We start from the raw sequence: 27,714 nt of genomic DNA on the forward strand, positions 1-27,714 counted from the left end.
GATGGCCTCCTCCTGTGCTGTATCATTTTAGAATAGGCAGGAAAATCATTTTCAGTGATGACATGGAAGCTAGGCATTCCCATCAGTAGGGTTTTGTAAGAAAATTTCTTACTAAAAAAAATTGCAAAACACCCAAAATATTTTTTTGAATGGCCTCTTTTAACCTTAGTGAAGCTCCAAGCTTTCAGAAAGACATTTAAGAACATAGTTGAATTGTATTTTGGTTGTGTATTGTAAAGTAGAATCCTTCCTTATAATGCTTTAATTCTTATGTTCTATATAGGTTCTCAAAATTTAAGTAATTTTAAAACTGAATCCAAAATTATTGTGTGCAATGAAGATGAACAAAATCAAAATGTGATTGTAAGTAATTTTTTACAATCTTTTCTTTTACTCCCCCTAATAGGAGGGGAGAACTCGCCAGGTCCCAGAGCATCACGCAGAGATCAAACACCATCAGTTTTGCCTAGTCCAGAGGTTGTAGATCCATCTGAATTGAGACCTTTCTCCAAACCAGACCTTGCGCTATCAGAAGCTCTTAAACGTTTATCTGAGGAAGACTGGTATGGTTTGAGTTTTTTTTAATTAACATTAGAATTTTCTGTATTGTGGTTATATGATCTACATCAGATCAGCCAAACTTTCATATTCTTTATTAAAGCTGGTGTAATAAACCTAATTTTAGATATCTGTAACCAATCATAGTTATGCAAGTGGTCAGCTGAGTAAGATATTACTACCTTTAATAATATACGATATACTGTCTTATGTAAAATCTATACCATTCACTTATTTAAAATAGAGACTATACTATAACTTTTGGTTTTCAATGTTTAATCTTCCAAATGCTGGATTGGCACAGCTTGCTGGAACACCAAAACATTTTGCTATGAAAATGTCAGTTTTCTTCATGGAGACTTTCAAATCTGTCTCAAATCATTCTTCCTGCTAGGTTGCTTCAGTGGTGTCACCAATGAAGTGCATCTCGGAGTGGTTCCACAGGAAATGAGAAACCATGTTTTAGGACGGTCTGCAAGCTGATCTGAAGCCACTTCAATCTAAAATGAGAGTACTTTTAACATAAAGTACTCTTTTCCTGCCCCCCCGCCAAGACTTACTTTCTTCCTTTAAACATTGCATTAAAGGGCATTGGATGAGATTGTTGTCTTCCAATTAGAATAGTAGCAGTTTTTTTTGGTATTCCTAGTGTTTATCATTGGTACTTGGAATCTAATTTAGTATTACTAATTCACTTTTCAATGTTTTCACAGGGAGAAGAAAATTGAAGGCATCAATTGTATTCGATGTTTGTCTGCATACCACTCGGATGTGTTAACATTAAGACTGCATGAGGCCGTCTTTGCTGTTGTTCAAGAGGTTGTTATTTAATGACCATACTAACGCTATTTATTATGTGAAACCAGGATAAAATGTGTTCAAATAAAATTCCAGCATCAAAATTGGGGCCGCAATCTGAAAAATGGATGTTAATCACTATTTTTCATATGGTTGCAAAATTATTCTAATTGCACAGCAAATCTCAAACTTTACTGAAAATGTGAGTGCATGGAATTGGAGATAACCTTTTGACATGGGCTGGAAATAAGTTGGGAGGTAGGAAACAAAGAATGCGGATAAAAAGTACAAACTCTTAATGGCGGGATGTGAAAAGTGGTGTTTCCAGGAATCTGTTCTGGGACCTCAACTTTTCATCATATTTCTTAATGACTTTGAAGGAATGGAGAGTTGTATATCCAACTTTGCAGATGACACTAAGTTAGGAGGGACAGTAAGTAGTTCAGATGGTAGCCAGACATTGCAAAGGACATAGACAGTGTGAGCGAGTGAGAAAATTTGTGGCAAATGGAGTTCATTGTGGGCAAGTACAAAATCATCCACGTTGGACTTAAAAGATAAATCCGAGTATTTTCTTAATGGTGAGAAAATAGGAATTCCAGAGGAGCAGAGAGATTTGGGTGGGAGTCCCAAGTACACAAATCACTGAAAGCTAGTAGACAGGTACAAAAAGACAATGGCATGTTGGCCTTTATCTCACGGGGGCTGTAATACAAAGGGGAGGAAGTTTTGCTTCAGTTGTATAGAGTCTTGGTCAGACCCTATCTGGAGTACGGCATTCTATTTTTGGCACCACACCTCAGAAAGGATATATTTGCCTTGGAGGGGGTGCAGCGCAAATTCACCAGAATGATATCTGGGCTTAAGGTTACATTATGAGGACAGGTTATATAAACTTGGTTTGTATTCCCTTGAGTTTAGAAGGTTGAGAGTTAATCTAATTGAGATGTTTAAAATGTTAAAAGGATATGATACAGTAGATACAGAGAAACTGTTTCCTCTGGTGGGAGAATCAAGAACGATGGGACATAAACTAGAGTTAGGCCAAGTATGAGAGTAAGCTTTCAGGGAACATAAAAACTGACTGTAAAAGCTTTTATAGATATGTGAAGAGAAAAAGATTGGTGAAGTCAAGCGTAGGTCCCTTGCAGTCAGAATCAGGGGAATTTATAATGGGGAACAAAGAAATGGCAGACCAATTAAATACATACTTTGGTTCTGTCTTCACAAAGGAGGACACCAATAACCTCCCAAAGGTGTCGGGGAACATAGGGTCTAATGAAAGGGAGGAACTGATGGAAATCAGTATTTGTAGGAAAATGGTGTTAGGGAAATTGATGGGATTGAGGGCCGATAAATCCCCAGGGCCTGATAATCTACATCCTAGGGTACTTAAGGAAGTGGCCCTAGAAATAGTAGATGCATTGCTGGTCATCTTCCAAAATTCTATAGACTCTGGAACAGTACCCATGGATTGGCGGGTAGCTAATGTTACCCCACTGTTCAAAAAGGGTGGTAGAGAGAAAACGGGGAATTACAGACCGGTAAGCCTGATATCGGTAGTGGGGAAAATGCTAGAGTCCATTTTAAAGGATGTAATAGCAGAGCACTTGGAAAAAAAGTGACTGGATCGGACAAAGTCAACATGGATTTACAAAAGGTAAATCGTGCTTGACTAATCTACTGGAATTTTTTCAGGATGTAACTAGTAAAATAGATAAGGGAGAACCAGTGGATGTGGTGTATTTGGATTTTCAAAAGGCTTTCGATAAGGTCCCGCATAAGAGATTAGCGTGTAAAATTAAGGCACATGGGATTGGGGGCAAGGTATTGACTTGGATAGAGAACTGGTTGGCAGACAGAAAGCAAAGAGTTGTAATAAACGGATCTTTTTCCGAGTGGCAGGCAGTGACTAGTGGGGTACCGCAGGGATCGCTCTTTGGACCCCAGCTATTCACAATATATATTAATGATCTGGACGAGGGAACTAGATGTAATATCTCCAAGTTTGCAGACGACACAAAGCTGGGTGGGCGTGTGTGCTGAGGAGGATGCCGAGAAACTCCAGTATGATTTGGACAGTTTGGGTGATTGGGCAGAAGCATGGCAGATGCAATATAACGTGGATAAATGCGAGGTTATCCACTTTGGTGGCAGATTATAATCTGAATGGCAATAGATTGGGAGAAGGGGAAGTGCAACGAGACCTGGGCGTCCTTGTGCACCAGTCGTTGAAAGTAAGCATGCAGGTGCAGCAGGCGGTTAAGAAGGCAAATGGTATGTTGGCCTTCGTAGCAAGAGGGTTTGAGTACAGGAACAAGGATGTCTTGCTGCAGTTGTACAGGGCCTTGGTGAGGCCACACCTTGAGTATTGTGTGCAGTTTTGGTCGCCTTATCTGAGGAAGGATGTTCTTGCCATGGAAGGAGTGCAGCGAAGATTCACCAGGCTGATACCTGGGATGGCAGGAATGACTTATGAGGAGAGATTGGGTCGATTGGGCTTGTACTCACTGGAGTTTAGAAGAATGAGAGGGGATCTCATCGAACTTATAAAATTCTAACAGGACTAGACAGACTAGATGCTGGAAGGATGTTCCCGATGGTCGGGGAGTCCAGAACCAGTGGTCACAGTCTAAGGATAAGGGGTAAGCCATTTAGGACAGAGATGAGGAGGAATTTCTTCACCCAGAGAGTGGTGAAACTGTGGAATTCTCTACCAAAGAAGGCAGTAGAGGCCAATTCATTAAGTATATTCAAGAAGGAGTTGGATATATTTCTTGAGGCGAAAGGGATCAAGGGATATGGAGAGAAGGCCGGAACAGGGTACTGAATTTGGATGATCAGCCATGATCTCATTGAATGGCGGAGCAGGTTCGAGGGGCTGAATGGCCTACTCCTGCTCCTATCTTCTATGTTTCTAAAGGTGGGTAAATGGAGTTGAGGTGCAGATGAGCTATAATCTAATTGAATGGCGGAGCAGGCTCCAGGGGCTGAATGGTCAACTCCTATTCCTAATTCCTAAAATCATTTGGAACTCCTGTCTATTCAAACAGTGTGTGCTCTTTTAAAATACAAATAATAGTGAGAACCCCAAACATATAAATTGCAGTGGTATCAGTTACAAATTTCAGATCTGTCTGAGATTCTTTTCGGTTAGCATCACCGATCTTTCCTGTAAGTGGGCCTGCATCCTTCACGATTAGGAGTTTACTTTCACTAATCACTATCTAGACATATACCATAATCCTGGAGAGGGGTAAATGATGAGACCCTCCCCCCGTTAGATAAATGGGTAATTCCCCTCAGCCAATCATCTCCATTCTGGCCAGGAATAGTGGTGTCACTATGTGCAGCCTAAAATCTAGGCTGTTACTTCAGTGGACTATCGGAAAGAATGCTGCATTTTTGGAGGGGCCATATTTCAGATGAATTGTTGAACCAAATCTCTGTTTTCTTGTAAGCACCCCCCCACCAACCACCCACCAGTGTCCCGGCCAACATTCTTCCTAACACCAGCAAAAACTTAATTTGCTGTTTGTGGGGCCTTGCTGTATTTTGCCTATATAAATGACTCAGTTCAAAAGTAATTCATTGGCTGCGAAACACTTTAGGACATGCGGAGTATGTTCAAGGTGCGCAATATAAATGCAAATTCCTTTTATTATTGAAACCTGCATAAACAGGTAGGTATATTTAAGTAGGCAAATATAGTAAAATGATTTAGGAACCGAATTTAAATTTTAAATGTTTCCATAAGCTGTATTTTCAGAATCAATTATGTATATTTCCTATTTTACAGGTGAAAAACCTACGCTCTGGTGTTTCACGAGTAGCAGTGCTCTGCTTAGGAGACATGTACACAGTTTTCAAGAAGAATATGGATCAGGAGCTGGATAATAGTGTTAAAATCCTTTTGCATAAAGCAAGTGAATCTAATGCCTTCATACGAGAGGATGTGGACAAAGCACTGAATGCAATGGTCATCAACGTTACCCCAGCACGAGCGCTTTCATCCTTAATAAATGGCGGACTGAAGTAAACATAACACTTATTTTAATATGTATATTTTAACAGGAACATATTACTGTTTCTATGTTTTATTCATTTCCTTTGATTCTTGTTGAGGATTCTATTTGATATGGTTTGCAGAGAGATCAAAAGGGTTGATTGTGAAAATTAAATCTTGCTTTATTTTATTCTGTACAATAGTCTAACTTCATTGGTTTAAAAAAAAATGAAATTGAAATCACTGCCGCCTTTCCCCATGTATTAAGAGTCTTCCCATTTTTGCAGTATATAGAAAAGTGGCCTAACACAGCAACTCTGCTCCCATTTTCTATATCTGATTCACTGGAATGTCACCATGAGCATGTGAAGCCTTTCAATCAATACTAGAATACTTTTTGAGCCTGAGTGAGACATTCAACATTTTTTTTATTTTGTTTTGAATTTTTAGTTGGCTTTATGTAAAGTCCCTTTTAAAGAAAAAAGTTAACTTCAGTAAGCTCTGTCTGCCTACCATGTTCATTATCTGTGAATTTTTAAAATTCATTCTTGAGATTTGGTTATCGCTGACGAGGCCGGCATTTCTTTACCGAGAACGTTTGATACAACTGGGTTGTTTTGCTATGCCTCTTGAGAAGGCAGTTAAGGATCAGCCACATTGGTGTGGCCGACAACTTCATGGTGACCTTTACTGAATTCAAATTCTCAAACTGTCATGGTGGGATTTGAACTCGTGTTCTCTGCATTATTGTGCAGGCCTCTGTAATACTAGTCCAGTAACATGACAACTACTCTAACGTGGATAGTCATTCAATGAACACACATACTGAATTTTAGGAGGGAAAAATTCAAGGGTGGCCAGCTTATTACATGCAGAAGCTGAAATTTGGACTATAAATCTTGCTGTTCTTCTATTTGTTCCTTCTGTGTTGGGGAAGGAATGAGGAGGAAAATAAGGTATCAAGTTCTACACGTCAACCAAAGTCTATCTTCTTGGGTTTGAAGCCTGTGTCACAAGATTCCAAGTTCAGGACAGGCCTCTGTCCAAACATCTATCTCGCACTTCAGACTTAAAATCTGTGACTGCATAAATTGATAATCGAAAATATGGCTGCTGTCAAATGCATCTCTTTGGTTGCTGGTATTCTAGAAAGTAGATTTGCACCTGCAGTTTTCCCACACAACAAATTTCTGATTGAATGGGAAAGGAGCCAAATGGAGGGAAGCCACATCCCAACAAGGCAAATAAGTAAACAGGGTTATTGTGGGGCTTCTGTGAGCATGCTGTCTGCTTTGCTTGTGTTTATTTTACCTATCCTATGCATACTTTTGCTCTAATGAAGTTTTTCTAATAAAGAAAGCCTTTATTTTGTATTGTTGAAGTCCAGTTGATGGCCTCTAGTTAACAGAACTGAAGAAGGCCATATGAGGAAGTCGTATGGTAGTTGGAAGAAACATTTGATGCCCTCTTCACTTTTCTCTGCCTGTTTTTCTCCCCTACCCTCTTCTCCTGAAGGTTGTGTTTCCTTGGTGACTGGTTGATATTCTAGTTAATAAGGTTTACCAACGGATAACTTAATTAGCATAACTACTCAGAAATCTGACTAATTTTCCTTTTTAACACATCTTTAATTGTATCTTCATTGCCTTTGTTCAGCCATCTTAATGCTGTGGTAAGAAAATGTACTGCACAGCATCTTGCCAATGTAGTGGAGCAAATGGGAGCAGGACGGCTTTTACCTGGAATTAAAGATATAACTGATCGAATTATACTTGCTGTAGCAAAATTTGCACAGGATGGATCACAAGAAACTAGGCAAGTAAATGTCTTTTAATGCTGAGTTTTATAGAACAATCTAGTGATTCAACTTGTAGACCATGGGGCTGATTCAGTTGTTCCCAGGGTGATAAATTTCCAATTTCAATGATGTCAGCAGTAGCACTAGTTTTTACATAGAATCTACAGCATCGAAACGGACCATTTGGTCCAACTGGTCTATGCCTTTGTTTACACTCCGAATAAGCCTTTTTTGTAACATGGAGACCTGAACTGCACACAGTGCTCCAAGTGTAGTCTAGGCAAGGATGGAACCAGGCTTCTGAGAGAATAATAACTGAGCCAAGCTGACTCAATTCTAACTTTTTTAATCGTCTTACTGCGTTCTGATGTAAGCATTATTCAAGACCAATAGTAGATGTTCTCTTATTTAGATATGTAACCTGGCACTCTAGGAGGAAGATTTCTCAATCTTGTAAATCTGTATTTAGCAAGATTAGGACATTTAGCTGCTTGCCTGCTAATCAAAAATGTTTATTGAGTATAAAAATGAATTTTCCATTTTTCATTAGGTTAAAGCCTGAGAAGATCAGTAGGATGCACCCCTGCTTGGGTTTCTGTTTTGTCAAGATGTCTAACCCACTGGAATTTTGATTGTAGTTTATTATCCCTGGGTTACATACTCTTTTTACTTTGGTAATTAAGGTATTGAAACATAAGTCTTTGTAGGTGATGCAGTGACTTCTTGCCATATTACAGATACTATGGACGCAAGATGTTGTTTATTATGATGTCTCACCATGATTTTGACAAAGTGCTTGAAAAGCATTTGCCACCCAAGGACCTGCCTTATATTCGAGATACTGTTAATAATCTTCGACAAAAGGTACAATACAGTTGGTATTTAAGGACCTGTCAATAATTCAGTCATTCCTAATGTAAATATTTTTGCCACTTTATTAACTATAGCATGACATTTTTTAAAGTAATGATTGAATTTTTTGGCACATTGACTTATTTTTCCTGATAATATTAAACCCAATTATGCTTTTATTTCTGTAAGGGCCTTGGAGAAATGCCATTAGATACCCCATCAGCAAAGGGTAGACGACATCCTGGTAGTGGAGGAAGTATGCGAGCTTCATCTAGCTCCAGGGAAGTACAAAGTTTAACAGGAAGGTATTATCAAATTTACTTTGCAGTTAATCAATAATTGGCTCTTTGCGAAAAGAACATTGTAATGTAGTGGCTGAATTTCTATTTTTTCAATGTACTTGGATTTTATAATTTGAATGCAGTATGTAGAATATATCATGCCAATGCAACTATTGTAATAGCCGGGGGGCGCGGGGGGGAGAAATATATTTGAATCTAGCATCTTGCTGACTCTCATATGTTATCTGCAAGTTACATTCATTAATTTTGTTACAGTTACTAGACAGTAACACATGCATCTTTAGTTGACCTGTATTGTTGAGAGGTCAAATGCTGGAAGATGTGAAACTTTGCCCAGGCAGGACATCCCCACTGGTCTGGGTTTTCTCTGCTCGCTCTTTCTCTTCACACTTCTTTCCATTCTCCCAAAAAAAAAGTCCTACGATCTCTAAAGTCCTTTGCATCCAATAGGCCTGTAATTTCCTTCAGGTTTTCAACATTTTCCATCAAGTTTCGTGAAGATGGTTTCCATGCATAATCTATACTTAATCCAACAATATATATTGTTTATAACTTGAGTATTGTACCATACTGGGCAATTTTTCATTGTTGCAGAATCTAGTGACTGCAAAAATGTACCACTTTATTCTGCTGTATTGTTATGATACAGATCGGAACATAAATTGTAACCATGGAGACACAGTAGTAATAGTATATCTCAGGAAGAAATCAGAAACATTTCCACAGCTAGCTATCTTCTAAAAAATATAATTTTGAGAACCCGAATTAGAATTATTTTTGTGTGTGGGCTAATTTTTAATTTTCACTTCCCAGTTCTGTTGCAGCTCCTGATTGAGTTCCTATTACTTTATTCATATTGGTCATCCCTCAAGCCGCCTGAAGTAAAGGTGCTACCTCAGTGTAGTTAGGTGCACTATAGGGTCCTCAATTAATGATGTTTATAGTTGGCTGCAGATAGAACTCCTAAGGAAAATCAAACTGAGTCTTTAGCAGCAAACCCACATTAAAAATGTACAATCAAGAAAGGGCAAAGGTAACTATTTTTCTAATGCAGATCATTTTTGAGAACATTATCCCTTTTTCAATACGTTTTTATGTGAGCACACCTTGGGTTGATTTTTAAACAGAAGCTTTTTACACACTTTCATATTTGAAGAAAGTTTTATGATTATGGATTTTAATTCATAACAGGGATATCGCAGAAGGAGCAGTGAATTTACGTGATACATGGAAACCATCTCCGCGAAACTTGATGGAAAATGCAGAATACCTCAAGGAAATTACAGGCCTATTGAGTGCAAAGGACTTTCGGGATCGTAGCCGAGGGATCGAGCAGTTATTAACAGATTGTCAGAACAACCAGGAACTTGTTATAGTTAACATCGTTAAGGTAACCTAGGAGCAACTATTTAAATCATCACTGATAAATGAATAATTGAAACTTATTAATGTTTTCTGAATCAAGGTCTAGTTTTTAAAGCCTTGTAGAGGTTCTGTATTTGGAGGAGGGGATGTAACAAAAAGGGCAGATCATGCAAATATGTAGTTCTATTAATTCACTTTTGTTTCTTTTCCAAAAATAAATTGTTTTATAAGGACAGCACATTTAATGTCAAAACATCATTAAATGACGTGCCACATACTACATTCCAATTACATAATCCCATCTCCATAAATGAATCTGTATTTGACAATTTAGCAAGACCGCCCTGATTTCGGTGTTTTTTTTTGTCCTTCCCAGTTAAACAATAAAAATGACATGCATAATAACTGAGAGACACTGTGGCGTAGTACACTGTCCTTTTACGTCTGTGACCTGATTTGACTGTCTGCATGAAAACCTGTGCGCTCCTGCAAGGGTTTTATTGAAGAATCTAGTCAATCTCAATTCAGTTCTTTTTACGTAGAATTATATAGAATATACAGCACAGAAACAGGCCATTCAGCCCAACTAGTCCATGGTGGCCTTTATGCTCCACTCCCATCCTTCCTCATTTAACTCTGATCAGCATAACCCTCTATTCCTTTCTCCCTGGTATGCTTATCAAGTCTCCTCTTAAATGCATCTATACTATTCACTTCAACCACTCCCTGTGGTAGCGAGTTCTACATTCTCACCACTCTCTGGGTAAAGAAGTTTCTTCTGAATTCCCTATTTGATTTCTTGGTGACTATCTTATATTTATGGCCCCTACTTCTAGTCTCCCCTGCAAGTGGAAACATCTTCTCTACATCTACCGTATCAAATCCTTTCATAAATCTTAAAGACCTCCATCAGGTCACTCCTCAGTCTTCTCTTGAGAAAGGAGCCCCAGCCTGTTCAATCTTTCCTGATCGGTATAACCTGCCAGTTCTGGTATCATCCTAGTAAATTTTTTTTGCACCTTCTCCAGTGCTTCTATATGCTTTTTATAAAATGGAGACCAGAACTGTTCACCATACGCCAAGTGTGGTCTAACCAAGATTCTATAGTTTATAAGTTTAACGTAACTGCTTTGCTTTTCAATTCTATCCCTCTAGAAATGAACCCCAGTGCTTTGTTTTTTATGGCTGCTGTTCTGTTTCTTTGTCAGTAAAGTTTTCCTGTTTATTTTCCCTAGTTCCATTCTTGTATCCTAAAAATCAGTTTTTTCCCAATATATTACTTTGGTATTTGTCTTTCTTGTGTCCTTCTCAATCTTTCTTAAACCTTTATTATATTGTCGTTGCTATTTCCTAGATGTTCCCCTACGCTTACTTTTCTTATCTGTCTGGGTTAATTTCCCATTACTAGATCCAACAGTGCTCCCTCTCTTGGGCTTTTTACACACTGGATAAGAAAGGAGTTCTGCACACATTGTAAAAACTCCATTCCCTGTACCCCTATCACTACCTCTTGCAGTATTATTTGGGGGTAGTTAAAATCTCCCATGATTATTATTCTATGTCCTTTACTAGTAGATTGGCGGTTAGGATCAGATCAGCCATGATCTTATTGAATGGCGGAGCAGGCTCGAGGGGCCGATTGGCCTACTCCTGCTCCTATTTCTTATGTTCTTATGTTCTCACTTCACATATTTGCTTCCATACTTCTTCCTCCACCTCCTTTCCACTATTGGGTGGTCTGTAGAATATCCCTATTGGCGTGATCAATCCCTTATCTTTTATTTCAATCCATATGGATTCTGTTTGTATCATTCTGTTAGTTATGTACCTTTTTTCTACTGCCTTTGTTATCTCTTAATTAGCTACCCCACCCCCCCCTTTCCTTCCCTAGCCTTTGATTGTTATAACCTGCAATATTTAAGTTGCCAGTCCTGTTCTTTATGTAGCCATGTTTCAGTAATGTAGAGGCAGCATTGTTATACTGTATCGAATCCATGCTATGCCTGATCTGTGGCATTTTCTTTTAATTCGTGGCAGTGCTGGCATTTATTGCCCATCCCTAATTGCCCTTGAGAAGGTGGTGGTGAGCCGCTTTCTTGAACCGCTGTTCTTTGTAGCAGTTTGGTACAACTGAGTGGCTTGCTAGGCCATTTCAGAGGGCAGTTAGAGTCAACCACATTGCTGTGAGTCTGGAGTCACATTTAGACCAAACCGGGTAAGGGTGACAGAAAGGACATGAGTGATGGGTTTTTACAACAATTATGTCACCATTACTGATACTAACTTTTTAATTCCAGATTTATTTAACCAAATTTAAATTTCCCAGCTGCCGTGGTGGGATTTGAACATTAGAATGTACTCTGGGTGGGGGACTTCAATGTCCATCACCAAGAGTGGCTCAGTAGCACCACTACTGACCGAGCTAGCTGAATCCTGAAGGACCTAGCTGCCAGACTGGGCCTGCAGCAAGTGGAGAGAGAACCAACATGAGGGGAAAACCTACTTGACCTCGTCCTCACCAATCTACCTGTTGCAGACAGTATTGGTAGCAGTAACCCTCCATCGTGTTGTGTAGCATTACCACCATGCTAAATGGGATAGATTCAGAACAGATCTAGCAGCTCAAACCTGGGCATCCATGAGGCACTGTGGGCCATCAATGGCAGCAGAATTGTATTCCACCGCAATCTGTAACCTCATGGCCTGGCATATCCCTCACTACCATTAACATCAAGCCAGACGACCAACCCTGGCTCAATGAGGAGTGTAGAAGAGCATGTCAGGAGCAGCACCAGGCGTACCTAAAAATGAGGCGCTAACCTGGAGAAGCTGCAACACTGGACTTACATGCATGCTTAACAACGGAAGCAGCATGCTGTAGACAGAGCTAAGCGATCCCACAAGCAACGGATCAAATTAAAGCTCTGCAGTCCTGCCACATCCAGTTGTGAACGGTGGTGGACCATTAAACAGCTGACAGGAGGAGGAGGCTCCACGAACAACCCCATCCTCAATGATGGCGGAGCCCAGCACGCGAGCACAAAAAACAAGGCTGAAGCATTTGCAACCATCTTCAGCCAGAAGTGCCAAGTGAATGATCCATCTCGGCCTCCTCATTAGGTCCCCACCATCACAGAAGCCAGTCTTCAGCCAATTCGATTCACTCCACGTGATATCAAGAAACGGCTGAGTGCACGGGATACAGTAAAGGCAATGGGCCCCGACAATATCCCGGCTGTCATGCTGAGGACTTGTGCTCCAGAACTAGCCGCGCCTCTAGCCAAGCTGTTCCAGTACAGCTACAACACTGGCATCTACCAAACAATGTGGGAAAACTGCCCAGGTATGTCCTGTCCACAAAAAACAGGACAGGTCCAATCCAGCTAATTACCGCCCCATCAGTCTACGCTCAATCATCAGCAAAGTGATGGAAGGTTGTGGTGTATGTAACCTGTTCCACCTTAAGAGAACTTAAGCCTGTTCCACCTTAAGAGATGTACTACTTTCTCTGGCTGCTGTATACGTAATACCGGTGGTGACCACCGGTATATAAGTACTGTGTAGTGATATTGTATTTAGTATAGTCCTGACCTCCAACTAGTAAAGACCTGTTGAAACTTTATTCTTGTAGTCTGTGTCAGTAATTAATCTTAATACAACTGGAACACACAGACTTAACAAAGGTGTCATCGACAGTGCTATCAAGAAGCACCTACTCACCAATAACCTGCTCACCGATGCTCAGTTTGGGTTCCGCCAGGACCACTCGGCTCCAGACCTCATTACAGCCTTCGTCCAAACATGGATAAAAGAGCTGAATTCCATGGTGAGGTGTGAGTGACTGCCCTTGGCATCAAGGCAGCATTTGACTGAGTGTGGCATCAAGGAACCCTAGTAAAATTGAAGTCAATGGGAATCGGGGGAAAGACTCTCCATTAGCTGGAGACATACCTAGCACAAAGGAAGATGGTTGTGGTTGTTAGAGGCCAATCATCTCGGACCCAGGACATCGTTGCAGGAGTTCCTCAGGGCAGTTTCCTAGACCCAACCATCTTCGGCTGCTTCATCAATGACCTTGCCTTCATCATAAGGTCAGAAGTGGGGATGTTCACTGATGACTGCACAGTGTTCAGTTCCATTTACAACTCCTCAGGTAATGAAGCAGTCTATGCCCGCATGCAGCAAGACCTGGACGACATTCAGGCTTGGGCTGATAAGTGGCAAGTAACGTTTGCATCACACATATGCCAGGCAATGACTATCTCCAACAAGAGAGCGTCTAACCACTGCCCCTTGACATTCAACGGCATTACCATTGCCTAATCCCTCACCATCAACATCCTGGGGGGTCACCATTGACCAGAAACTTAACTGGACCAGCCGCATAAATACTGTGGCTACAAGAGCAGGTCAGAGGCTGGGTATTTTGCAGCGAGTGTCTAACCTGCTGACTCTCGAAAGCCTTTCCACCATCTACAAGGCACAAGTCAGGAGTGTGATGGAATACTCTCCACATGCCTGGATGAGTGCAGCTCCAACAACACTCAAGAAGCTCGACACCATCCAGGACAAAGCAGCCCGCTTGATTGGCATCCACCACCTTAAACATTCATTCCCTCCACCACCGGCGCACCGTGGCTGCAGTGTGTACCATCTACAAGATGCACTGCAGCAACTCGCCAAGGCTTCTTCGACAGCACCTCCCAAACCCACGACCTCTTCCACCTAGAAGGACACGGGCAGCAGGCGCATGGGAACACCATAACCTCCAAGTTCCCCTCCAAGTCACACATCATCCTGACTTGGAACTATTTCGCCGTTCCTTCATAGGCGCTGGATCAAAATCCTGGAATTCCCTCCCTAACAGCACTATGGGAGCACCTTCACTGTGCAGACTGCAGCGGTTCAAGAAGGTGGCTCACCACCACCTTCTTGAGGGCAATAAATGCTGGCCTTGCCAGCAACACCCACATCCCAGGAATGATTTTTTTTTTTAACTCCTGTCTCCGGATCATTAGTCCAGGCCTCTGGATTACTAGTCCAGTAATATAACTACTATACTACCATTCCCCTCATGCTTAATGTGAAGCGAGAAAAGTAAAAGCTCCATTCCCTAGCAATGATATGCCTTACTAAAATATGACTTTAAAATGACCATATAAAGATATGTATATAACTTTTTCCCTCTAGATCTTTGATGCCTTCAAACCTCGATTGCATGACTTCAACAGCAAAGTGAATCAGATGGCATTAGAAACCATGCAGAAAATAATTCCATTACTGAAGGATAATCTGGCTCAAGTTTTGAATATACTTGTCCCTGCTATTGTAGACAACAATCTGAATTCCAAGAATCTTGGGATTTATAATGCTGCCATCAGTGTTATTCACACCCTCATTCAGCATACAGGTATGTAGAAGTGGCAGAAATAATTGTTTCAAGATATTCTGTCCTGTAATCAAAATCTTGTTTGTTTATATTATCTGTCTCTAAGTATGTGTGTATATGTTAGGTGATAGACATAGTCTGACTACATCAATGGAAGGACATTTGTTTAGAATAAAAACACTTTGTAGAAAGGTATGTATTTGTACACCTATCTGACTAAAGTTTAGTATCTGTATAGGTCGAGTACATTACAAGTTCTGACTTTTTTTATATACCGTGTTGAAAATGGAAGAAAAGAGGTAAGTTGGACAGTTGGTACATGTGTATCATCAGCCACCTTGAATTTCATCATCAGACTTTATGCCCTCTATGAAGCTAAGTGATCTCCGCTTGAGTGACCAGGTCAATACATTATCTTTATCACCCCTGCATTCGGGAGGGAAATATCAACTAGGGTTCCCATTCCTAATTACTATTGAGAGATTCCTGCCTGCAATGCCCAATTGGATGTCCGGTGGGGACAGGATCACGCACTGCTATGATGCCTCCAATGGTAAAATAGTTTGCCAAAACTTGGAGTGGTCACTTGTGAGGTGGTAGGGCACACCTGGCAACTGTGGAATTGCACCCCAGGAAGGAGTCAACATCAGGAGTAGCAGAGAGGATAAAATTAATTGGATAAATGAACCATTCTGCTGCATGGGGGGTTTTCTTAGAGTCCATTTGAGAATCGTTTAATGGAATCTTTTGAAGTACGTGGCATGGACACACTTCTGCCCAGAGTCCCCTCTCATCATGATGTAAAAAGATTGAAGCGAGGACAGAATAGGGAAAACTTATACTACTCCAAGCTGGCTTTTGACACCCTGAAACAAGGTAGGAGGATGGCGCAAACGAGGTTAAACTGGCGGTGCAGTACTTACCACCCTGTTTGCATGGTAGCTGCCATCTTGACGAGTTAGGACTGGGCAGCCCAGGTGCCCATCTGTATCTGGTGCCAGTATTACTTAAGTAGAGTTTCTATCATGCAGATAAGACCCCATTGCAGTTGTCCGGCTGTTCAGCACGATTACCACTAAGCACAGGGCCCACACAGGAAACTGGGCGTTGTAGTACGTTGAGAGTGTGTTTGGAGTGTTAATTAAAGGGGCACTTACAGGTAAACAGCTGGATTATATGATCTGTTCTAATAGGAATTATTCATTTCTCCCTATAATTGTGTGAGAAGTTGTTAATGCCGCCTTCTAGCCTCTTGGAAGGTAGAAGGTCTCGTTAAAATGAGTGGTTTTGCGTGCCCCTATATGGTCAGTGGAGGAAGTGAAGGAGCAGCAGCAACGGGGAGCTGCAACTTGCTGATGAGGCTGCAGGCCTCTTGTGAAGAAGCAGGGAGGGGGAGTGGGGACTGTCCCCAGCCCAGCATCACTTACCACAACTTCTCAGAGGAACAGTGTCTGTGAATGCTGCAGTTGAACTGTGTGGCTATAACTGTACTGTGTCACTTACTGCAGTCTGACCTGGAGCCCAACCTTCAAGGAGGGCATGCTTTGCCAGTGGCCGTCCAAGTTAACAACGGCCCTGAACTTCTTTTCCTCCAGGTACTTCCAGGTTGTAGCAGTTGACATGGCACATATTGGCCAATCTGCTGTTCGTTCCTGTATTCGGTAAGTGACAGTCGCCTTATTTCAGAAGGCAAACATCCACATCTTTCCCATTGACAGCAGGAGCCAACATCAGCAAGCTGTTGGTTTCTCGGGGATTGCTGGCTTTCCCCAACAGCAAGGGGTTATTGATTGAACACGTGGCTATTCAGGTACCTTTCCATGAGCCAGACCGCATTCCTTCATTGGAAAGGATTTCACTAGGAGAATATCCAGTTTATCAACCATCCATAATATGAGGATTATGAAGGTATGTGCACGGTTCCCGTGGAGGTGGTATGATGCCACCATATTGAGGGAGTTGAATCTGTCACGAGTTTTCTGACAGGAGCGGGCAGTACATTGGTGGTTCCTGGTAACCAAAGATTATCCTCTGAACACCTGGCTGATGACCCCCCCCACCTTATATCAGCCTCGTGCTCCAGCAGAACATTGCTACAACCAGAGCCATAGCAGTACTCGCACTGTGATAGAGCAGGTGATTAGCATCCTGAAACAACGCTCCCAATGCCTGGATTTTTCGGCGGGGGATCCCTCCAATAAAGGCTGCACCGAGTTTCCCATACGGTGGTGGCATGCATCGAGTTACATCGAGTGTACAGCACAGAAACAGGCCAAATGGTCAATGCTGGTGTTTATGCTCCACATGAGCCTCCTCCCATCCTACTTCATCTAACCCAATCAGCATATCCTTCTACTCCTTTCTCCCCCATGTGCTTATCTAGCTTCCCCTTAAATGCATCTGTGCTATTTGCCTCTGCTGCTTGTGGTAGCGCATTCCACACTCTTCCCACTCTTTGGGTAAAAAAGTTTCTCCTGAATTCCCTATTGGATTTATTAGTGACTATCTTATATTTATGACCTCCACGTCTGGTCTCCCCCACAAGTGGAAACATCTTCTCTACATCTACCCTATGAAACCTTTTTATTATTTTAAAGACCACAATCAGGTCAGCCTTCTCTTTTCTACATAAAAGAGCCCCAGCCTGTTCAGCCTTTCCTGATAAGTATATCCTCTCACTTCTGGTATCATCCTTGTGAATCCTTTTTGCACCTTCTCCAATTCTTCTAAATCCTTTTAATAATATGGAGACCAGAACTGTGCACAGTACTCAATGTGGTCTAACCAAGGTTCGATACATGTTTAACATAACTTCTCTGCCTTTCAGATTTTTCCCTCTAGAAATGAGCTTGGCCTTAACCACCTGCATCGCTACATTTAGTGATTATGTATCTGTACCCATAGATCCCTTTGCTCCTCTACCTCATTCAGACTCTTATTATCCAAGCAGTATATCATAGAATCGTTACAGCACAGAAGGAAGCCATTCGGCCCGTCGAGCCCGTGCCGGCTCTCTGCAAGAGGACTTCAGCTAATCCTACTCTCCTGCCCTTTCCCCGTAGCTCTGAAAAAAAATTTCCTTCAGGTACTTATCCAATTTCCTTTTGAAAGCCACAATTGAATCTGCCTCCACCACCCTTTCAGGCAGCGCATTCTAACCACTCGCTGCGTAAAAAGTTTTTCCTCATGTCGCCTTTGGTTCTTCTGCCAATCACCTTAAATCTGTGCCTTCTGGTTCTCGACCCTTCCGCCAATGAGAACAGTTTCTCTTTCTACTCTGTCTAGACCCCTCATGATTTTAAATACCTCTATCAAATCTCCTCTCAACCTTCTCTGCTCTAAGGAGAAAAAACCCAGCTTCTCCAGTCTATCCATGTAACTGAAGTCCCTCATCCCTAGAACCATTCTTGTAAATCTTTTCTGCACCCTCTCTAAGGCCTTGACATCCTTCCTAAAGTGCGGTGCCCAGAATTGGACACACTAATCCAGTTGAGGCCGAACCAGTGTTTTTATAAAGGGTCATCATAACTTTCTTGCCTTTGTACTCTGTGCCTCTATTTATGAAGCCCTGTATACCGTAAACTTTTTTTAATCGCTTTCTCATCCTGCCCTGTCAAGTGCAACAATTTGTGCACATATACCCCCAGGTCTCTCTGTTCATGCACCTCCTTTAGAATTGTACGCTTTAGTTTATATTGCCTCTCCTCGCTCTTCCTACCAAAATGTATCACTTTGCAATTTTCTGCGTTAAATTTCATCTGCCACGTGTCCGCCCATTCCACCAGCCTGTCTATGTCCTCTTGAAGTCTATCACTATCCTTCTCACTGTTCACTATTTCCAAGCTTTGTGTCATCTGCAAATTTTTTAATTGTGCCCTGTACACCCAAGTCCAAGTCATTAATGGCCCAGAAATTCGGGTCGGAGGCTTCCCGCGGGCGCAAGCCCCCGACCTGCACTTACATAGCGCGCCTGCCGTTGTGCTGTGGGCCTGTGTGGAATTCCGATCCTGGGCCTGCTCCAGCTGCCGGTGTGCAGGGCACGCGTATCCCAGGGGTGCAACTAGTTCGCAGCATCCCTGAGATCACGTGGGCCATGGGGAGCCAATCGGAGCAGGGAATCCACATTCATAGATTTGACAGGAAGACCTGTCAAATCCATGAATAGAGATCGGCCCCAAAACCTAAGTAAAACTTCAAATAATTTTTTTAATCACATTTTTAAAATAACTATAAGTTACATATTAACTATTTTAAACAAAAATTTAAATTTTTGAAAAAATTAAAGTTTTTAATGGGGCTAAAAATAAACTTACCTTTCTTTAAAGTATTTTAAAATGATAAACCTGTGGGGGAAAAAAGTTTTAATTTCGCTTACTTCACCTCTTACCTTGTTAAAAGAAGGCCTTGTGCCTGCTTTTTCCACGCGCAGCTGCTAGGGACTTGCCCGCACTGAAAAACCTGTGGAAAAAAGCGGAAGTTCCAGGTCTACACGCTGCCTCTCCGGCGCACGCGTTTGACCTTCAAACCCCTTCCTTCAAGAGAACGGAAGTTCTGGTTTCCAGCACACACGCAGTGCATGCGCGAAACCAGCACTATGGGTGAGTACACAGCGCGTACTCGCCCGTGGGGATCTGAATTTCTGGGCCAATATATATCAAGAAAAGCAGTGGTCCTAGTCCCGACCCCTGGGGAACACCACTGTATACCTTCTTCCAGTCCGAAAAATAACTAAAACAACAAGTCTAAAAGCTTCCCCACTACCAAGGTTAAACTGACTGGCCAGTAATTGCTGGGTTTATCCTTGCACCCTTTTTTGAACAAGGCTGTAACATTTGCAATTCTTCAGTCTTCTGGCACCACCCCCATATCTAAGGAGGATTGGAAGATTATGGTCAGTACCTCCGCAATATCCACCTTTACTTCCCGATGCATCCTATCCGGTCCTGGTGACTTATCTACTTTAAGTACAGCCAGCCTTTCTAGTACCTCCTCTATCAATTTTTATCCCATCCAGTATCTCAACTACCTCCTCTTTCACTCTGACTTTGGCAGCATCTTCTTCCTTGGTAAAGACAGATACAAAGTACTCATTTAGTACCTCAGCCATGCCCTCTGCCTCTATGCAGGAGGTATATGACCTCCTTATTATTCCTACCAAAATGTTCTACCTCACACATATCTATATTGAAATTCATTTGCCAATTACATGTCCATTTTGCAAGCTGATTAATGTCTTCCTGTATTTTGTCACATTCTTCCTCGATTAACTACACCTCCCAAATTGGTGTTGCCTGCAAATTTTGAAATTATACTTCTGATTCCCGAGTCCAGATGATTAATGTAAATTGTGAACAACTGTGGTCACAGCACCGACCCCTGTGGAACACCACTTCCCACCTTTTGCCAGCCTTTAATCCCTATTCTGTTTTCTGATTTGTAGCCAGCTTGCTAGCCATTCTGCTACCTGTCCCCTGACTCCACATGTTCTGACCTTTAGTCATGAGTCTACTATGCAGTACCTTACCGAAGGCTTTTTGAAAATCCAAATATATTACATCTATTGCATTACCCTTGTTTACTCTTTCTGTTACTTCAAAGAATTCAATAAGGTTGGTCAAGCATGACCTCTTTTGAAATCTGTACTGTACTGACATATTTTTGGTTTCTAGACGTATTTCTATTACACCTTTTGAGTAAAGATTCCATTCTTCTACCACTGACATTTAGCTAACTGGTCGATAGTTCCCAGGACTTGTTCTGTCTCCCTTTTTAAATATAGGAATAACATTAGCTGTCTGCCAGTCCTCTGGCACCATTCCTTTTTCTAATGAATCCCATATGCTTTGCTAACCACTCTCAATGTGTCGTGCCACCTTCAGGGACCTATGCACATTAACTCTCAGGTCCCTCTGTCCCTGCACACTCTTTAAAACTGTGCCATTAAGTGTATATTGCCTCTCCCTGTTCCTTCTGCCAAAATGCATCACCTCACACTTCTCTGTATTAAATTCCATCTGCCCATTCTGCTAGCCTTTCTATGTCCTGTTGCAGTCGATTGGTATCATCAGCACTGTTTGCCACACCCCAAGTTTGGTGTCATCGGCAAATTTAGAAATTCTATTCTGTATTCCAATATCCAGGTCATATCAAAAAAAGCAGTGGTCCCAGCACTGACCCTTGGGGACCACCACTGTCTACCATCCTCCAGTCTGAAAAACAGCCATTTACCACAACTCGCTGTTTTCTGTCTTTAAGCCAATTCCTTATCCAAGCTGCCACTGACCCACCTATTCCATGAGCCTCAATTTTGTTAACCAGCCTTCTATGTGGTACTTTGTCAAGCGCCTTCCGAAAATCCATGTAGACAACATCCATTGCATTCCCTTCATCATCTGCAAACTTTATAATGCTGCTTCCTACACCTGAGTCTAGGGGGTTTATAAGAATTGAAGAGAGTACTAGACCCCAAAACTGACCTTGGGGGAACAGCACTGCAATCCACCTCCCAGTCTGATAAACATCCATCCACCAGCACCCTCTACTTCCTGTCACTGAGACAATTCCATATTGATACTGCCGCTTTCTCCATAATTCCATGAGCTTCCATCTTCTTAACAGGCCTCATGTGTGGCACTTTGTCGAATGCCTACTGAAAGTCTATATATATATCTTCTATATATATAAAGCGGCTCTTCTGTCTGTCTGTCTGTCCGCCTGGTCTCTATACGTTTGGAAGTTACAGAGCGTACCAACGCGCGTGTCGCCTCAAAAGAAAGCTTGCAATTCCGGACCGGTCATAGGCGTATTTACATTTCGGCCGGACAAAAATCCCGCCCGCGGTATCCCAAAAACGTTCAGCGTTCCGCTCATTAGCATCTCATTAGCGACCGTGTGACGTCGAGGTCTTCCTACAGTTGAGTGTCGAGTGACTCGACGATTGACCAATCCTACGCTTCGGTGACCTGACCGGTCGACCAATCGGTGTGTGTGTGGGCGGGCCTTATCCTTCTGAACCGAGGTGAGTGGCCGCCATCTTGATTTTCCACGATTTTTTCCCCCACACTTTCTGTGTGTTAGGGAACTAAGGTAAATATTTCAATTATGTGTTAGGCAATTAATTAACAATTTATTTGAGTTTTATATTGTGTTTAGCAACCCCCCCCCCCCCTCCTCCTCACCCTCGCGCAGGGGGGACTCGGGGCCTGAAGCTGAAAAAATTTCTCTCGCTCTCTTTCTTCCTTCTCCTCTTCCCTCTCTCCTCTTCCCTCTCTCCTCTTCCCTCTCTCTCCTTCTCCTCTTCCCTCTCTGTCTCTCTCTACTTCCCCCTCTCAGGTGTCGCGGACGGAGCGCGGGCGCGCCGCCCGAAGTTTCCCGCTCGCTAACGGCCTTGCCGGCTCCCGCGGGTCGCTCGCACTGACCACGCATGCGCCGCCCGCACTCACCGCGCATGCGCCGCCCACACTCACCGCGCATGCGCTGCCCGCCCGCCCGCAGCGGCCGTCCATCAGCCGCGCGATACGCGGGGGACCTCAGCAACGGCACCGGACCTCAGGCGCTAGGCAGGGGGAGGGGCCGGAGAGAGGGACAGAGGGGAGTGGGGGGGGGAGAGGGAGACAGGGAGGGAGGGGAGAGAGGGGAGGGGAGGGAGAGAGGGGAGGGAGGGATAGGACAGGGAGAGGACATGACAGGGAGAGGTGGGACACACAGGGGCAGGGAGACCAAACGCCCCAAAATTGCCCTCGCGCCCCAAAATTGACCTCGCAACGCGGGGCTCCCCAGCTAGTATAATATATATAATATATATATATATATATAATTAATTAATCTGCACTACCCTGATCAACCTTCTCTGTTACCTCATCAAAGAAGTCAATCAAGTTAGTCAGACACGATTTGCCTTTAACAAATCTATGCTGGTTCTCTTTGATTAACCCATGCCTTTCCAAATGTTTTTAATCAGTTTTACTTTTCAACAGATAACATGTTAAATGCTGTCTTCCAACATTTGGATCATCTTTGTTTCTCTGACTCTGAATTCTTGTGCATTCCCTCTCTCTTCACCCACGATTGGCATCCATGCTCGCTGGAATTTTCCCTCACCACCTCTGCCTCTCTACCTCCTTTTGAGATGTACTTCTGACCAAGTTTTTGGTCAGCTCTACTATTCTCCTTTGGCTTGGTGTCTTTTTCCTCACTCTTCTGTGAAGCACCTTGGGCCACTTTTCTACGTTAAAGGCGATATATAATAGCTTGGTCTTGAGAACAAGCCTTCGTGACCATTATGTGCCCACAAGCTTCACATGCAGCCAAAGTTTCAAAGAGGAAGTAATGTTTGATGCACTTAACATAAATGGCTTTTTTTCAGGAGACTGCCTTGGCTAGGTTGATCATGAACTCAGAACATCTTGGACTGTTTAAAATGCCATATAAAAAAGATATATCAACAGAAATTTTATAATAGCAGATCTTCCATGGCATTGTAAGTTATATAAATGCAAGATTTGTTTTATAAGAACAAGGCTGTTATGCCAAATAAGTTTACTACGGACACAGACTTATCAGCATTGGGAGAGCCCTGGGATCAGGGAGCACTGAGAAGAGGACCCAGAGTCTGACAGTACTGGGATAGGTTCCTGCACCAGTGTTCCTGCAGCCCTAGTTTTTGGACCCGGGGACCCCCTCCCCAAAAAGAAAACCTGCGAGATTTCTAGGAGAGGGATCCTGGAATCTGGGTACATTGGCGGGGGGGCCCTTTTTATACATTCATTCTTGGGACATGGGCATCAATGGCATGGCCGTCATTTAGTGCCTATCTCTACTTGACAGAGTTTGATACAACCGAGTGGCCTGCTAGGCAACTTCAGAGGGCAGTTAAGAATCAACCACATTGGTGTGGGACTGGAGACACTGGTAAGGACGGGAGGTTTACTTTCGTAAGGGGCAATAGTGAACTCATTGGGTTTTTATGACAATCCAACAGCTTCATGGTCACTGTTACTGATACCAGCTTTTTATTTCCAGTTTTTTAAAACTAAATTCAAATTCTCAAACTGCCATGGTGGGATTTAAACTCATGTTCTCTGGATTATTAGTCCAGGCCTCTGGATTACTGGTCCAGCATCATAACAACTGCACTGTTTTCTTTTCTAACCATCAACAATGTAGCCACAGTCATTGGTCTTCCTAATCACAGGTGCTGCCTCTCTAAAGTGATTGAGCAGTTCACACAGAAAACAGCATTTCCTAATAAATATCATCGCTTGCCTGAAACAACGCTTTGAGAATTAAATCTCCAGTTGCTTTTATAATCTTTTGAAAAATGCAAAGAAACTGTCATCTACACTGGATGCACCATTCTAGCCTTCAACTCCTGATGCAGATTGCATGTTGTCTAATTCTGCAAACTGCCCATGCTCAAAGTACGTGTCATTGAAAGCGCTAACTGTTGTAAGGTAAAAATATCCAGTAAAGCTCAAGCTTTTGAGACGGACTGAGGCCTCGAAATAAAAACTTTAAAGTTTTTATTTCAAGACACAAGTAATATTTCATTGGGTGAGCTTTATCATATATTAAAATGTCGGTTTTTTTTAGTCTTAATCTTATTTTGGTCAATGGAAATTTCAGTTACTCAAAAATAGTAAATTAATATTTTATCAGCATTTTGAGTGATTGCCACAGTTTGTTATTAAATGTTTACATCTTTAGATACAGTTTTCCCTACATTAATGTTTACTTGGTGATTTTTCAGTGTTAAATGTTGACATAAAAAGCATAAACAGTACTTCCTGTTATGATTTTGAGTTATGGGCAGGAAGTAAGTACACCATATGCTAGATTTTTGATATAAATAAGCAAGATGGGGCCTTGCTTCTTTTACCCATTTTTGAAGATTAGGGAAGTAGGTACTTGGTGCAGTAGATTAGATAGACACTAGCCATTCATCTCTGGGACCTGGGTACAAATGCAGATCAGGCTGATGGATTGAAGTTTCTTCTGTCTGGTTGTAAGGGTCTTGCGTGAAATGAGTTAGGCCCACAGTACAAAACTAGCAGTCTTGCTTGGAAACCACAGGGTGGCTAGTGTTGCAAATAGAAAAATAATGCATTGGCAAAGGGGAGGCACTGAGGCTCATGTTTGGGGTCTAACTTAGTAGTGCTTGGAACGGTCACTGGTTATCAGAAATTACAGCAGTAACATCCCTCAACTTGATTAGCATAAAAATTCACGGTATTTTTTACCACAATCGCTTAGGAAAATGTCTTCAGCTCTTTTTGAACTGGATTAAACATACAAGACAAATGTGCTGGTTTAGTATTTTTTTCTAAAGTTCATCATCTAAATACATAGGCCTAGAAATTCAGTTGCGTTCGCCAGCCGTTAGCGCCATAAGAGGAGTAGATTTCGAGCGCTAGGCACTTTGCGCCCGGGCGCAGAGCGATCTGCGCCTACGCCCAACTTCAGTTGACATTTTGCGCCAGCGCAAGCGCGCGCACCTTATGACGTCATTTCGTCGTGCAACGCCGTTTGTGCGCCCCAAACCGGAACTTCAGTGGCGCCCGCCCAATGTGGGCGTGGCGCTGTTAAGAACTGTGAAGTGGAACGCAGCAGAGGCCCTGTGGGCCTCGGGGAGCGCTAATTAAAGGGCACTTAGACTGAGGTATAAAGGCCAGCCATTTTGCTGCAATGACTTTAGTGCTTTGGATTTCTGGACAGAGACCAAGGAACAGACCTTACTGATTTGGGACAACATAGGAGAGGTATTTTTGGCTTCTGGCCAGAGCTTGGAAATTTGACTCATTGTGATTTGACTGTTTGCAAGTATATTATGGGGGCTGCATGGGGTTCCAACCCTCAGTTCCAGCATTATGTGCGAAGGGCTCGCAGACGCTGTGTGAGAGGGGCAGCCATGCCTAGACGCAGAGGGGCCATCAGGCGTCGGCAACGTAGGCCTTACCCACTCAGGGAATACCGGCAGCAGGTGTCCTATCTCACCATGACTGCCGCGCATTGTGTGAAGAGGCTGCGCTTCAGAAGGGAGGTGGTTGCAGAGATCTGCCAGCTGCTTCACAGAGATCTGCGTCCACAGCTGATGTGCAGGACGTCTTTGTCGGTGGAATTGAAGGTCACGGTGGCTCTGAACTTTTATGCAAGCGGCTCCTTCCAAGCCGCTGCTGGGGACATAGCGAACATCTCCCAGTTCGCCGTGCATCGCTGCATCCGGCAGGTCACCGATGCCCTTTTCGCAAGGAGACACCAATTCATCTCCTTCCCCATGACCCTAGAGAGGCAGGAGCAGCGTGCAGTCGGATTTGCCAGGATCGCCGACTTCCCCATGGTGCAGGGCGCCATTGACTGCACGCATGTGGCTATGCGGGCACCTATCGACAATGCCGAGGATTACCGCAACCGGAAGGGCTACCATTCCCTCAATGTACAGCTGGTGTGTGACCACAGGCAGCGCATCCTAGCTGTCAATGCCCGCTTTCCAGGAAGCAGCCACGATGCATTTATCCTGCGCCAGACTACTGTGGCTGACATGTTCCAAGCACAGCCTCCACCAAGGGGATGGCTTATCGGGGACAAGGGCTACCCTTTGTGTACATGGCTTATGACCCCGCTCCGCGCGCCCAGGACCCCTGCTGAGGAGGCATACAACGAAAGCCATCAAGCCACAAGGAACATCATAGAGCAAACGATTGGCGTCCTCAAGCAACGGTTCCGCTGCCTGGATCGTTCCGGCGGATCTCTACAGTATTCGCCGGATAGAGTCTCCCAGTTCATCGTCGTTTGCTGCATGCTGCACAACCTGGCTATCCGCAGGACTCCGGCACTGCCACCTCACGTTGGACCACCACGGAGGAGGAGCATGAGGAGGAGGAGGAGGAGGAGTACCAGCCCAGGAGGGAGCCCCAAGGGCCGTCCGCCGGCGGCTTATTGAACGACACTTCTAGGCCCCCTGTCAGGGAATGGCTTGTGGCAATGAACGCACCTGAATGCAGCCGCTCCGCAAGCCCTCAGCCGGTTAACGCAACAACCACTTGAAACATGACACATGGACAAGCTGAATAAATAAAAAGCTTTATTTAACAAACTCAGGGCCCTTCCCACATGAAACACAAAAACAGACAAGACCCCCAAAAAACAGTCAAAAACATATCTCACTCCCACAACCTGGGGAGGAATAACAAAACTTGTCCATCCAATTGGCCTTCATCCTCGGCCTTACCAAGACAAACCCCCCCATACAGAACACAAACACCCCCATCTAAAAAAACATTTGCCATCATCTTCGGCCTTACCAAAATAAACCCCCCCCCCCATACAGAACACAAACACCCCCATATAAAAAAACATTTGGCAACACACTCTACTTGGTGTGCCGAGAGGGCGAGTCCTTGTGCAGGCTTCTCCGGCCCCTGCCCGACCTGCTGCTCCGCCTCAACCTGGGCCCTGTGGGTGTTGCAAGGCTGGGGGAAGGCTCCTGAGGGGCACAAAGCGTGACGGCAGATGCCCTTGGGTGTCGGCCTAGACGAGGCAGGGCCGGCTGCTGACTGCTGCAGCTGTGGCTGGGCAGCATCAGTCTCTCCAGCAGCTCGTCGCAGCTTTGCTGGGGGAGTGGCAGTGGCGGCTGCAGCAATGGGGGCAA

General features: G+C 43.4%; 1 protein-coding gene across 1 annotated transcript in view; it reads left to right on the forward strand.

Moving 5' to 3' along the window:
* Nucleotides 1-27,714, forward strand: part of togaram1 (TOG array regulator of axonemal microtubules 1) — a 135,831-nt gene that overhangs the window by 95,458 nt on the left and 12,659 nt on the right. The window contains 8 exon segments of the mRNA XM_086002900.1: nucleotides 407-563; nucleotides 1,272-1,377; nucleotides 5,156-5,391; nucleotides 7,019-7,177; nucleotides 7,898-8,024; nucleotides 8,202-8,317; nucleotides 9,506-9,704; nucleotides 14,870-15,089. Coding sequence (XP_085859026.1) covers nucleotides 407-563; nucleotides 1,272-1,377; nucleotides 5,156-5,391; nucleotides 7,019-7,177; nucleotides 7,898-8,024; nucleotides 8,202-8,317; nucleotides 9,506-9,704; nucleotides 14,870-15,089 — 1,320 coding nt within the window.

The sequence above is a fragment of the Somniosus microcephalus genome, chromosome 12 (genome assembly GCF_052327205.1).
Source record: "Somniosus microcephalus isolate GS21.2 chromosome 12, FLI_Smic_1.0, whole genome shotgun sequence".
NCBI lineage: Eukaryota > Metazoa > Chordata > Chondrichthyes > Squaliformes > Somniosidae > Somniosus > Somniosus microcephalus.